The sequence below is a fragment of the Zingiber officinale genome, chromosome 4B, assembly GCF_018446385.1.
Source record: "Zingiber officinale cultivar Zhangliang chromosome 4B, Zo_v1.1, whole genome shotgun sequence".
Taxonomy (NCBI): domain Eukaryota; kingdom Viridiplantae; phylum Streptophyta; class Magnoliopsida; order Zingiberales; family Zingiberaceae; genus Zingiber; species Zingiber officinale.
In genome coordinates, this window is record NC_055993.1 from 91,657,232 (window position 1) to 91,672,439 (window position 15,208).

Below are 15,208 nucleotides of genomic sequence, written 5' to 3' on the forward strand. Positions count from 1 at the left end.
TGGAATAACAACCTGGTTAAGTTAGTGAAACAGATGCAAGAAAAAGTAAAAACGAGTAAATGGTTTTTAAGTTAAGTTTTGTGTTTTCAAATTGGTTTAGCTAACTTAACCACCTAACCCTCCCCCTTGGCATTCATCAAAAGTAAGCATGGATTAAGTAAGCATAAATACAGACCTCAGACAAAGAAAGAAATAATGTCAAGTTAATCTGGGGGAGTTTAAAACATAGATTATTTTGCTTTTATTTCTTAAATCTTTGAAATAAAACTAAGTCTTGAAAGATAGATGATTTATAACTTTGTAATTTTGAAAGATAGCTAATTTTTCAAGTATAGTTTTTAAGGTCAAAGTTAAAAATTCAAGTTTTCAAACATAAGTCTTCAAAATCAAAATTCCAAAACTAAGTTTGAAAAATCTATTTTTCAAAACTGATTGAAATTTATTTTTCAACACTAAGTTTGTAAAAGATTCAATTTTCAAAATTAAGGAAAATGATTTTGAGAAGCTTAGTTTGTAAACTTAAGTTTTGAAAAATCTAATTTCCACAATTTTCAATAACAAAGCAATTTTTAAAACTAATTTTTGTAAAATTTAACTTTCAAATCAAATTGTCAAAATTAAGTAAAATCAAATTTTAAGAACTAGATTTTTAAATTCAATTTTCAAAATTAAGTTAAATCTAATTTTCAAAATCAATTTTCAATAAAAAGTAAAACCCAATTCTTAAATACAACTTAGTTTTATAAGAGTTAGTTTTCAAAAATAGGTTTAAGAAATTTTTAAGAAAACATTTTTCAAACACAAATTTTAAAATATTTTAAATAAAGGGAAAATTTTAATTAATTACTCTCCCTGAACCTGACATAAAATTTTGAAAATATTTACTAAAAATATTCAAAGTAGAATTTTTTTTTTTAAAAAAAAAATTGAGGTAGAATTTTCTAGAGAGATTTTAAAGAGAAGATTAAAAAATAACACTTAAGGAGATAATTAAAAAATAAACCTCCCCCTGAATTTGATACTCCTTTAATTTATTAATCTCCTTATTTATTACTCCCCCTTAATATAATGCTAAGGTTTGAGTGTGTTAAATTTCAAGCCCTAGCACATTTGTCTACCTAAGTGTTCTAGGGTATTTGGTAACACTTATATTATTTACATATTTATTTCTGTATCCTTGATATAATTGTTTATTTGAGTTTGATTAATCAATAATTAATATTAGATTCAGGCGCTTAAGCTTCAGTTTAAGGTTTAATAAGATAAACTTTATTAAATAAAAAACAGTTGGCCATTATCAATAATTTATTGATTAATTTTTACTTGATTTAATAATTTAATACTTAATAAAATAATTTAAATTTCATATTAATTGATTGAGTTGGTCAATGAAAGTGTTAGTTATAATTATTTTTTTATTTACTTCCTTTTAAGTGGGATTAATTTAGTTTGAAGTTAGCATGAAGTTAAAATTATTAGACACAGTTAAGTAAGGTTTAATTCAAGTCAATTTTAGTTCTCAAATGAAGTTAAACTTAAACAGTTAAGTTCTACTTATTAATTACTTGATTAAGTTTAAAGTCAAAATTTTTAGTTTTAAGTTTTATCTTAGGTATGAATTTAAAGTTTTAATTCTAAGTTATATTAAGTCTTAAATTTAAGTTTTATATTTAAGTTTTAAAGTTTTAATTAATTTAAGTGCCTTAGTATTAAAATAATTTTTAACTAGATTTTTTTTTTAATAATTAAAATTGATTTTTTAAAAGTTTTGAAATAATTTTTGAAAGTATTTTTTAAAATAATTTTGAGAGAATTTTTTTTTAAAAATAATTTTGAAATAATTTTTAAATGAATTTTTAAAAGAATTTTTAAAATAGTTTTAAAAAATAGTTTTTTAAAGGATTTTTAAAATAGTTTTTAAAAGATTTTTAAAATAGTTTTTAAAGTAATTGTTTAAAAAGTCTTTGAAAGAATTTTTTAATTTTTTAAAATGATTTTTAAAATATTTTTTTAAAAAAAATAATTTTTAAAGTTAATTTAATTTTTAAAATAATTTTTTAAGTTAATTTAATAATTTTTAAAATATTTTTTTTAAAGTTAATTTAATAATTTTTAAAATATTTTTTTAAAGTTATTTTAATTTTTAAAATAATTTTTAAAGTTAATTTAATTTTTAAAATAATTTTTAAAGTTAATTTAAAAAAAATCTAAAGTTAATTTAATTTTTAAAATAATTTTTAGAGTTAATTTAATTTTTAAAATAATTTTCAAAGTAAATTTTAAAATAATTTTTAAAGTTAAAATAAATAAATTTAAAGTTAAGTTAATTTTAAAAATAAATTAGTCGTAATTCATTTTAGTTATTTAATTCGAAATTTAATTTAATTAACTTGATTTGAAAGTTAATTTTGATCTTTAGTCATCTCACCCGATCTAAGTTTTCAATCAGGGAATCCTATAATTTTGTGAGATGAATTAGATTTAATTATAGAGTTTGGTTTAACTTGTGTTAGATTCAGGTTTAGCTTTGGTCTCAACAAATAAGCATTCTTCGGATAAACTTCTAAGTTTGGTGAGTCACTTGGACGTCATTAGAAGTAACCAACCTTTCGAGGTTTTCCGAATAGTCCTATCCACGGAGCTTAGTACTAAACCTTGGTCTAACTAGTTAGGATCCATTTAAAGGTAGCTTCGGTCGGTTCCACTTGGCCAAATGCACCAGATTGAAGCCATATCTTTCTAGACATGCGATGCCCAAGGTTCCCCCAACGTACTATCATCAAAAAACTTCACCAGTACCATGATTCAAGTTAAACTGGGTCCCTTTTTAACTAATCCTAATTACCCTGCCGGGTTAGTTTATTTGGGTTACCCTTTCGGGTAAGTTAGTTTTGGAGGTGTCAGCTATTCTAGAGCCTCCCCCTGAATTATTGGCTTTTAATTTAACTTTTCGTTTTAGGTTTGTGTCTATTTCTTTTATAGTTATAATTAACTTGGTGATAATTTATATTTTGTTGAGTTTTAAAATGTTTAAATTTTGAATTTTTTGATTTAGGTTTGTATTTTGGTTTTTGATTTGGTTTATTCGAGTTTATATAATATATTTTTTCTTTAGGTATATAATATTGATTAAGTCCTACTTGCGTGGTCAAACACGCTTTCGGAACCCAAGCTTGATTAGTTGATTTGTATTGAATTATTAATGATTTAAAAATTTTATTTGAGTTCGACTTGTATCTGAGTCCGGTTTTATTATAACACGCCTTTTGATTATTCAGGATTAAGTCTAGATTTTTTGATCTTGTAGTGAATTTTTCTAGCATTTCTTTTAACTTATTAATTTCTGATTTTAATGATGAATTCTCTTCAAGTGTTAGATCTTGAGTTGGATTTGAATTTTTGATTTATTCCTTGAGGTCTTGATTTTCCTCAAGGAGTGATTTATTTTCATTTTCTATTTTAACCAATTTACTATTTAAGCAAGAAATAATTTTTTAAAAAAATTGTTTAAATTGAAATATACCTCATTCGGGCCTTCGGAAACGAGTACGGACTCGTAGCTCGATTCGGGTTCGGACCCGTCTTCCGATTCATCTCCCGATTCGTCTTCCGTTTCAGCTTCGCGGGCCATCAGCGCGATCTGCTCTTCTACCTCCGATTCGTCCGAGGAGTCGTCCCACGTTGCTTCAAGGGCCTTCTTTTTGGTCGGCTTCGGTTTGTCGAACTTCAGTCTTGGGCATTCGTTCTTGTAGTGCCCCTTTTTGTTGCATCCGAAGCAAGTCACGTTCTTTTGTTCCGCGGGAGAACTGATCTTTTGAAGGTCCTTCTTGCTGAAGCTCCTTTTTCTCCTTGTGAACATTTTTCTTACCAAGTTCACCAGGTATTCTTCGTCTTCGGAATCTTGATCGGAATCTTCTTTAGATTCATTCTTGCTCTTCTTTTCTTTGGAGGAGCCTGCAAATAAAGCAACACCTTTCTCAGCTCCAGCATTAGTTTGTTCATGCAGTTCTAACTCACAAAAAAGCTCGTCTAACTTTAATTTAGATAAATTTTTAGAAATTTTGTAGGCATCTACGATCGATGCCCACAAACTATTACGTGGAAAAGCATTTAGTGCGTAACTTATTAAGTCTCTGTTTTCCATCTGGTGGCCTATCACGTGGAGTCCGTTGAGGATGTCCTTGATCCTCGCGTGCAGTTGACTTGCCGTTTCCCCTTCCTGCATTTTTATATTAAATATTTTATTTAAAAGTAAGTCTCTTTTTGTTACCTTTGCATCGCTCGTTCCTTCGTGCAGCTCGATCAGTTTGTCTCATAATTCTTTAGCGTTCTGATGCGGTCCGACCCGGTTCAGCTCTTCTCGTGTTAGACCACAGTGTAGCGTGTTGATTGCTTTGTTTTCCGTCGATGCCTTTTTCCTCATGTCCGGAGTTCACTGTTCCGGGTCTAGTAGATTTCCGGAGTTGTCGACTGGAGCTCGATAGGCCTTTATAACGCTGAGCCATTGATCGTAGTCCGTCTTTAGGTACACCTCCATTCTTTTCTTCCAGTACGAGAAGTCATCCCCGTTGAATAGGGGAGGACGTACTGTGCTGAAGCCTTCTAGTTGAGACATCCTGCGCACAAGTAAACAATGAAAAAAAATATCCCAAGACTTGGTCTTGGATTAGCAGTGCGGGAAAAAAATAATAGAAGTATCTAAATTGGTGTTGCACCAATTTAGATTTAATTGCAACGTAAAAAATTTCCAAACCAGGTAATAATACCAGATTGGAATTAAGTGTAAAACTGAAAATCGAAAAATAAAAGTTAATATTTCACCCCCTGTCTAATTGGTGGTTGCACCAAATCAGAGCGGTACCTGCTCTGATACCACTTGTTGGATCGTGAAACGTCGATAGAGGGGGGGGTGAATATCAATTCGAAAAATAACATTGAAAAGAGTTAAGCGCAGCGGAATTTAAAAGAGAAGACACAGTAATTTTACTTCGTTCGGAGCCTGTGACGACTCCTACTCGCAGGCCCGTACTCAGTGAGTACTTTCGTTGGGCAATCACTATCAATTTGAATGATGATTACAAAATAATTAAGTACAAGAATTGACAGAAATAAAATACCGACAAGAGAAGAAGAATTAGGCTTAAGAAAGTGCTTTGTCGGAATAGCCTCGCGGCGTCGCAGGAGCGTAGAGCAGCAGAGCAAGCAGTAGATTCTGAGTTGATGTTGAAGCTCCACCCCTGGGGCTTCTTTTATATGCTGCTCCGGGCGCCTGGATCCCTTCCGGGCGCCCTGGTGCGACGTGGCAAGTCTAATCAGCGAACTCCACGTGGCGACGACTCGGCTTGGATAAAACTTGCCTCCGGGCGCCCGGATCCCTTCCGGGCGCCAGGACCTCCGGGCGCCCGGACCCCTCTTCTCCAGAAAGTCCTTCTCCTGCAAGAAAAGGTTAGTCCGAGGCAAATATACCCTGCAACACAGATTGTTAGCACAGTTTTATAGATAAGCAAAGTGAGTATGAATTAGCAAAAAGAGTATGATTTAGATTCCGTCTTTCCGAGACCGGAATCTAGTCACGATCTCGACTTAGATATCCGAAATGGATCTAAGCTGGATCGACGCCTAATGTTCCCTTCCCGGGAACGCGTCCTCGCAGTCACTCCCCTCCAGTGACTTACCTCACTTACCTGCCAGACGTCCGGTCAGCCTGTCGACCCATCTGGACTTCGTGCCAGCTATCCAGTCAGCCCGTCGACCTAGCTGAACTTCGTGCCTAAGCGTCCGGTCAGCCCGTCGACCCGCTTGGACTTCGTGCCAGCTATCCGGTCAGTCCATCGACCTAGCTAGGCTTCGTGCCAGACATCTGGTCAGCCCGTCGACCTGTCTGGACTTCTCCTACACACTCGATCAAAGTGTTAAACAACAACAAACTAACTTAACCTGATTTGTCATTCATCAAAACCTGAGTTAGACCGTTAGTGCTACCCGCACCAACAGATCGCGTCTTGAACCTTGGAAGTGCAACAACATTTGTCCCCAAGAGCTTCCGAAACTGGCGATGAGTGTTAGAGAAGATCGTGTGCTAGAAGAAGGCTCGAGCAAAGGATTACTGAGAAGAAAGCTCGCCACAGTTTTATACTCTGTGCCTCTAGGGCTCCCAATCGATTGGGCTTGCTCCCAATTGATTCCCACATGAGATCTGCACCATCCTAGCCGTCCAAAGCTCGCTACCTGTGCAATGGTCATATCCCAATCAATTGGGGAGGCTTGAATCGATCGCCTGATCGATTCAGAGCACCTCTGTGCTCTCGTTGGAAAAGTCTGAATCGATCGACCGATCGATTCAGCTTTCTCGCATCTGCGCGAGAAATCCAACCCCAATCGATCGCCCGATCGATTGAGGAGGCTTATATACTCGCGATTAAGTCTCCAAATCGATCGACCGATCGATTTCCTTCACTCGCAACACACCTCCAATCAATCAACTGATCGATTGGACTACGGTTCAATCGATTGGTTGATCGATTGACCTCCCTTTGACTTACTTAAATTAAGTCCAAAGGTTTCCAAATCTAACATCCGGTCAACCATGACCTGTTGGAACTCCTCATGTCTAGCATTCGGTCAACCTTAACCTGCTGAGATTTCTTCACCAAGTGTCTGGTCAATCCTTGGACCAACTTAGACTTTTCTCCTCGTGCCAAGTGACTGGTCAACCTTGACCCACTTGGACATATTGTCTTATGCCAAGTGCCCGGTCCTCCATGACCCACTTGGACTTCCTTCCACCAGATGTTCAGTCACCCTTGACCCATCTGGATTTCCCTATGTCAAGTATCCAGTCACTCCTTTGACTTACTTGGACTTCCCAAAACCAGATAATCGGTCAACCTTGACCCACTTAGATTTCCACGCGTCTGGCTTCACTCATCAGGTCTTTCCATCTGCCTAGCTTTACTCACTAGGACTTTCCATTTTCCTAGCTTCACTCACTAGGACTTTCAATCTTCCTAGCTTCACTCATTAGGACTTTCCATCTGCATGACTTCACTCACTAGGATTTTCACCTGGCTTCACTCACCAAGATTTTTCCACTGTCCGGCTTCACTCACCAAGACTTTCACCTACCTAGCTTCACTCACCAGGACTTTCCCAACTGCTTAACTTCACTCATTAGGTCTTTCACTAGGTTTCACTCATCAGGATTTTCCCACTGCCCGATTTCACTCATCGGAACTTTGCTTGTCAAGTATCCAGTCAACTTTAACCTACTTAACTCTTCTTCACATCAAACTGCTCAAACTTTGATCAGAGGAAAATTGCACCAATAATCTCTCCAATCAGATGATTGTACCCGCAATCTCCATATATTGTCAAACATCGAAACTCAAACATCAAGACTCAAGATTGAGCCAACTCAAGCTTGGTCAACTTGGTCAACCTTGACCTACGAGATATTGTACCAACACAAAATACTAGACTTAGTTATTTTTAGATATACATATATTAAAAATACTGGGCCCTTGATATTTTTTGGGCCCTGGGCAGGAGCCCTAGTAGCCTTGGCCTAGAGCCGGCTCTGCATACAGTCGGTCGATCTCAGGGTCGGTCAAACCTTCGGGGCTCAGCTCCCACTTTTCAAGTGCAAATCTCCTAGCATATAGCCAGTTGGTTCCAGTATCGGTCGGACTTTCAAGGCTTAGTTTCCCATTTCTCATGGGTATTACCTCAGCATATAACTGTCCAGCCTAATAGCGGGTCGGACTTCCAGGACTTAGCTTCCCACTCTTCAAAGATATGACCCCAGGATACAGCCAATTGGCCTAATAGCTGGTCGGTCTTCTAGGACTTAGCTCCTAACTTTTCAAAGGCAAGTTCCTAGCATACAACCGATCGACTCTAAAGCCGGTTGGACTCCTTCTAAGAGCCAACACTGTCAAAGAATCACAACTACAGGTCAGAGAATAACAACTAATCACTATATTCTGACATCAGACATTTGCTGACACTTCATTATTGCAAAAGTTATGAGGGTCAATATAAAAAAGAATTCTCTCTGTTAGTCATGCACGCTACGGTCACACGTGCGCACACACACATCAGTACTACTGTTCATCTTCTTCTCCATTCCGCTACGATTCTAACTTGAACGTCGGAGTGCCTGTGTCAAGAACCCCCTCCCTGGTTCTCGCTTTGAAATTTTCGTTTGCTCTCTTTGTGATGTGCGCAGAAAGGGTCGCTCAGTGTCATCTCCTTCTAACTCATATTCTTCTCACGGTCAGCTGCAAAGCTACTTACCCAGTGTATCATCTTCTCCCATTTTGAACACGATCGGTTATGTTATCGAGGTTTTAATTCGAATTTGGTTGATTGTTTAAAATTTTTATATTTTTAAATTTGTTTGGTTAATTAATAAGTTTGATATTATAAATTTATTTATTCTTTAAAAGCTTTTTTATTTGTTAAAGTGTGATAAAATACATTAATATGGTTCATAAGTTGTGTTTATAGATATTATTCGAGCTTTGTTATATCCTTAATAATCTACATTTAAAGGAGGCAGTGGGTTTGGATGGGTCGAACCCAAAAGGAAGGGATTAACGGATGTTATTGGGCTCAATGCTAAGCTTCGAGCACAATGGGGCACGGGAAATGAAGGTGACTAGTGCTTGAGCTCGGTAAAGCAGACTCGGAACCTGGAGGTACTCGGGGAAATGGGTTCGGAAGTAGCCGATGCTCGGGAATTGAGTTCATATTCTTTCTCATCAACATTCTCGTTTATTCTGCTCATTTCTACTTTCTTTTTTCCAAAATCTAACTTAAGCATCATAGGCACATGCTGGGACAGGATAATTCTATTATTAAGATACGGAGGCTACGAGGAGGGCTCGACCATAGGTATTATAGAAGTACCCGGCACCAGGCATCTGAATTCTATCAATGAACATTAATAAAGTTAGCCTCAAAGTTTGTCTCCTCTGTGTGCACCTTTGCTTCACATAACCGTTTTTTATTCTGCCATTTCCTTTAGGTTTTTTAGCTTGTATTACTTATTCCATCGGAAAAACTACGAAGCTGACATTGATGCTACAGTCGTCTTCATCTGTTTTTATCCAGAATTTGCCATCTTTTAGAAGAAGAACCACAGAAACGGAGGAGATAATGATGAATAAATAAACTTAAGCAAAACTTGATCTGTTGTAATTATGGAAAAGCCTCAGATTTTCATTTCAAATAAATGTATATCGTCACAGAGGATTCTAAACCGTCAAAATTATTGCAAAATCTACTCTTTTATCGCCATCGTCGTAGTATAACTCGATATCGTCCTCACTCAGTGCCGTCGTCGTTTTGATTTCAGTAGTCCTTAAGGAGCTTGCGGACCTGCTCGAGCGTGACGAAAAGGACGACGGTGAAGGGGCCCTGGCGGGACACGGTGGGCACGAAGCCCTTGTAGAGCGCCATGGGTCCCTCCGCCCGCACCGTCTTAACGGCGCAGTCCAGCGCTCCGGCGTAGGGCGGCGCGGCCCCTTTCTCCACCTTCATGTTCATCACCCGCGTCTTCACCACGTCGACCGGGTTCGACGCTGCGGCTGCCACCAGCCCCGCCGCGAAGCTCGCGGCCACGTGCGTCCCCAGCCCGTCCGAGCCCGCCCCTCGGCGCCGCAGGATTGCCTCCTTCGCCTGGTCGTACGTCGCCAGCTGCGACGCCGTCACGATCATGGCTCGGTTCACCGTCAGCGACGACCCGCGCCAGAGGCTCGCGACGCCCTCCTGCCTTGCCATACGCCCGATGGCGTCGAGGACGCTTTTGTAGTTGCGGCGCTCGGCCGGAGGAAGACGCCCGTCGGCCTGCATTCGGACCATGGCCAAGTCAGCGGGGTTTCCCACCACGGCGCCGACCCCGCCTGCGATGAGGCCGGCAGAGACCTTGCGGTGGAGCGGCAGCGATCCGCCGTCGCTCGACGAGGACCATTTCTTCTTCAGCATGTCGTAGAGCCCCATCCGGGTGGTGGAATACAGCGTCTGTCGGAGGACAGTCGCAGAGACCCCCGAAAACAGCGCCGCGGCGCCCTCGGTTCGTAGGATCTGCACCCCCACCGCTATCGGCCCAGGGCGACGCGGCGGCAGCGGAAGAGCAGGGTGGGGGTGAGAGAGAGCGGCCACGCCGGCGCCGCTATGGAGAGCGACGGCGGGGCGGAGAGCGGAGACAGCCGGACTAAGGGACTCGCCCTGGAGCTGCATCCGTACCTTGATGAGATCAAGTGGGTGGGTGGAGCACCCAGCCACAATGGAGGCGACGCCACCTTCAACGAATCCCTTCAGCCCCATCTCAATCAATCCAAGCTCTCTTCTTTAGGCCTCAAAATCCAAGCTTTCGCCTGAAAACTTGGGAAATGTAGCTCAGCTAAAACCAGTTGGGGCTCAAATCGCTGGAAACTAAGAGATGGGAGTGGAGGGCGAAGGCGACGGAGGAAGAGTGTGGCACGCTGGACCTTTGAGACATATGCAATACTGAAACTGCGTGTGGAAGTACGAGTTGTGTGAGAAGGCGTCGGACGCCATTTATAGCGAGGAGTCCTCGCAAAACCAAACGGCATATCGATGGAGGAGAAAGAGAAAGGAAGCAGAGGAAGGAGGGAGGCCGTGCCCGGGGAGGGTGGCTCGATTCCTTTTTCCAGCCACACAATTTGTTCTCCACTGCGGACTTGGAATATTTCCGGCACAGCGGGCGGCGTTGATCTACGATCGGACGGCCACCGACGCTGCAAGTGGATGGTCGAGGGATTCGTGGCAGCTCGTTCACGCGTCTTTGCTAGGCTGGATCCGCTGTGAACCTACATACACCCGATTTTCTGAAAAAGATATGTCCGCCATCCATTCATAACTGGACGGTTTGAAATTCGCAACGGCTGTCGCACAAGCTTGGAAGGAATCCGGGTAAGTGCCTAACTTCCGTCCTCGCTGACGTATAACAATCTCTGGTGCTTAATTACTATAATTTCCTAGTTTTTGACGAGCTTCATCTAAGCCGTAGAATGCATGCGCCGGACAAATCTAGACCATCTCCTACCATGAGGGACCATGCGGATGTCTTGTCGTATTCATCAATCATCTTAGCGGTAAGCCATTGGTATAAACGCGTATTTACGGACGCCAAGGATTTAGGAAGAAGTTAAGAAGTCTAATGGCCCCTTGACTTTTCAAATAGTTGATTACAACTGTCAAGGATGGAGGTCATATGAAGCTACATATTCGCTTAAAATCAGAGTCAAAGTTCTAGTCTGCATTTAACCGGCAAAAACGCAGACTTCCTCGTGATTTGGTAAGAAAAATAAGTTTTAATTTCAAGAACTAAAACTGCTTCGTTTATTATAATTGACGGCTTCTTAATTTTAAGAACAAAAAGTTGATTCGGTAGAGTTTCCAAAACTTTTTCTCTTTTAGGTTGGAATTAAAAAAAAAAAAAAAATGATTCACTTAAGTTGGAATTATAAAAGAAAAAGAAATTGATTCACTTAGATTTGGATCATCCAAAATTCATCTTAAAATCTAAAATAATAATAATAATAATAATTAAACTTTATCAGATTACTATCGAGAGCATCAGAATCAAACCAATATTTTGATATTATTAAATATTCAAAATTATATCATGTTATGATCTAATATGTTTAGCAAATGTACAAACGGAAAGAATTGACAAGTTTAAAGGACAAAATATCAGACATTAAATCCAATTACATCAAGAGAACCAGATAATTAGTAGAAAACACAGATAGGTCAGAGAAGATCATATATATAGCAGTAGGTCTAGATGGGTTAGCAGGACCAGATGACTAGCTAAAATTCATATAGGTATTTGGCAGGCAGTCTTGGTGAGTTAAAAGATCAAACGTCAAAGTGACAAGTCTATAAATGGTAAGTGGAACTAAGAAATTGGAGAGAGTGTGACTAGTCTCAATAGAACTATAAGTATTGGTTCAACTTAGATCCAGTCTAAAAATATAAGTTGAAATCAAGACTAGATCCTAGCCTCGGTTAGATATGATCTAATTCATAAATATATAATTGTTCATGTATTTATGCTGACTATATTTTCTAGGTAGTTTTGTTATTGAACTAGTATGTTTTGCAGAAGCTTGAAGTGAAAAGTCAAACTATAATGAACAGTCCTCTAGATGCCTCAGTTAGTTGGAGGTGCCTCGAGTGAACAGAAGCACCTCAGGTGAATAGAGGTGCTTCGAATGATTGGAGGCACCTCGGATGAGCAGAGTCGTCTCGCGTTAGATAAGCTACAACGATAAACATCAGCACATCAGAGACGTCCGGGGATATTGGAGGCACCTAGAATAGGATAAACACTGATGTTATCAAATTGGATCAACACAAATGTAGGCACCCTAGATAAACTGAGGCATCCACAATGTCTTATAAAAGAAGCTGGCCGAAACAGTGCAAAATATCAATTCTGAAACAAGTTTCAACTCAATTCTTCTACACAATCACCTTGCAACTACTGTGTTGCAACCTTATTGTGATAAACTCACGCTCGAGCAAACTTCTACAACAAGAACCATATTGACATCGATCTCCTATTGTCGGTAAAACAGTTAATTATTGATTATTATTATTATACGTGCATAGGAAAGTATAGTGTGTTACACTTTCTTTATCCGAAGGCTCTTTGGGAGAGAATCTTAGTGAATTGTCCGTCGGAAATATCCTAAGGGGGAGTGAGCCTTAAAGTAGTAGTTGTAAGGCTGCGAACCAAGTAACCGACTGTGTGCTACTCTTTTATCTTAATTGGTTTGTTGGTGCAATATCCCTGGGTCAAGATTGACTAAGTTAACTAAGCTTGAATCTTGATGTTTGGGTTTTGATGTTTGACAATATATGGAGATTGCAAGTGCAATCGTCAAATTGGGGAGATTATTAGTGCAATTCCTCTCTAGCCAAGGTTTGACCAGTTTGATGTGAAGAAAAGTCAAGTAGGTCAAGGCTGACCGGTTACTTGATTGAAAAAATCTTAACTGGAGGTTAAGCAAAGGCAAGTCTAACAAAAATGTTGGCAGAAAGGAAAATTCAAGTGGGTCAGTGTTGACCAGACACTTGGTGGTGAAAGTCCCAGCGAGTGAAGTCGGGTAGTGTAAAAATCCTAGTGAGTGAAGCCAAGTGAAAATTCTAGTGAGTGAAGGTAGGTGAAAGTCCTGGTGAGTGAAGCTAGGCTGGTGAAAGTCCCGGTGAGTGAAGCCGAGTAGTGGGAAAATCCTGGTGAGTGAGTCCAGGTGAAAATCCTAGTGAGTGAAGCTAGGTGAAAGTCTTGGTAAGTGAAGCCAGGCAGGTGAAATTCTCGGTGAGTGAAGCCGGACAATGGGAAAATCCTAATAGGTGAAGACAGGTGAAAATCCTAGTGAGTGAAGCTAGGTGAAAGTCCTGGTGAGTGAAGTCAGGCCGATGGAAAGTTCTGGTGAGTGAAGCTAGGCAGATGGAAAGGTCCTAGTGATTAAAGCTAGACAGATGGAAAGACTTGGTGAGTGAAGTCGGCACGTGGAAATCTAGGTGGGTCAAGGTTGACCGGACACCTGGTGTTGGGAAGTCCAAGTAGGCCAAAAGAGTGATCAGATACTTAGCACAAGGAAATCTAAATGGGTCAAGGATGACCGGATATCTGGTGGAAAGAAGTTCAAGTGGGCCATGGAGAACCGGACACTTAGCACGAGACAACAAGTCCAAGTGGGTCAAGGTTGACCGATCACTTGACATGAGGAGAAAAGTCCAAGTCGGTCAAAGGATTGACTGGACACTTGGTGAAGAAATCCTAGCAGGTCAAGGTTGACCAGATGCTAGGCATGAAGAGTTCCAACAGGTCACAGTTGACCGGATGTTGGATTTGAGAACTCTTGAGCTTAAGTTAAGCAAGTCAAGGGTGGTCAATCGATTAGCCGATCGATTGAACCGAAGCCCAATCGATCAGTAGATCGATTGGGAGAGTGCTGCGATAAATAGCAGCCTAATCGATCGGTCGATCGATTGGGAGCCTGAATCGCGAGCACAGAAGCATCCCCAATCGATCGGTCGATCGATTGGAGCTGGAATTCTTGCGTGATGCGAGGAAGGCTAAATTGATCAGGCAATCAATTCAAACCTTTTTCAGTGAGAGCACAGAGGCGCTCTGAATCAATCAGCCGATCAATTCAAGCCTCCCCAATCGATTGACCACTCGATTGGGATATGACTATTCCATAGGTACCAAGCGATGGACGGCTGGGATGGTATTGATCTGACGTGGCAATCGATTGGGAGTAAGCCCAATCGATTGAGAGTCCTAAAAGCATCGAGTATAAAGCTGTAGCGAGCTATCTTCTTCGACTAGAGCGCTTACACGATTCCTCTCGAGCCTTCTTCCAGCGCATGACCTTCTCCGCCTACTCTCCGCCAGTTCTTGGAAGCTGTTGGGGACAAGTGTTGTTGCACTTCCAAGGTTCAAGAGGCGATCTACATTGACACTGTCAAGCAAGAAGAGGTTTTTACTTTGTATTATTATATTTTCTTCTTGCATGTGTTGTATCTTATTGTGTGAGTTTGTATGAGGTTTTTCCACCTCCGGTAATTACCAAGAAGGAGTATTTTTCATAGTGGAGAGTGTGTCGTGTGTGGATCCTTGGATTGGTCACCTCTTATTGAGGTGGATACCAAGTAAATCCTAGTGTTAGTGTTTGCTTGAGTGTCTTCCGTTGCAACAACATCATCATCAAGCGAATGGAGCTATTCACCCCTCCCATCTAGCTACAAATCGACCCTAATAATTGGTATTGAATTATGGTCGTTCTTCACCAGAATCATCATAGGAAAGGGCAACGAGCTAAAGGGAGAAAAAGTTGAAGCGAGTTCAACAAAGTCAAAGACTTCATAAGAGCTCAACTTCAAATGGAATTCCAAGATGGACTTGGATACGACACAAGGGTGCCTCCACCATTCACAATGGCAAGCTTCAATTCTTAGAAATCAAGAATAAATTTTTTTTTCATGATGGAGATAGAGCAATGGTTTGTTCTAATGGAGGGATTTGAAGCTCCAATGGATTCGAAAGGCAAAATCCTCAAGAAAAGCAAATGGAGTAAGGAGAAAATTCAAATGTGCGAGGCAAAAGACAAGGTAACGAAATTATTAGTTAGTTTATTGCCAAGCATAATTTTATGCGATATTG

General features: G+C 40.0%; 1 protein-coding gene across 1 annotated transcript; it reads right to left on the bottom strand.

Moving 5' to 3' along the window:
- Window positions 1–9,201: 9,201 nt before the first annotated feature.
- Window positions 9,202–11,087, bottom strand: LOC121975503 (mitochondrial uncoupling protein 5-like). The gene has a single exon (XM_042527197.1). It carries the CDS (start codon window positions 10,327–10,329, stop codon window positions 9,355–9,357), a length of 975 nt encoding a protein of 324 aa, XP_042383131.1. The 5' UTR covers window positions 10,330–11,087; the 3' UTR covers window positions 9,202–9,354.
- Window positions 11,088–15,208: the final 4,121 nt, after the last annotated feature.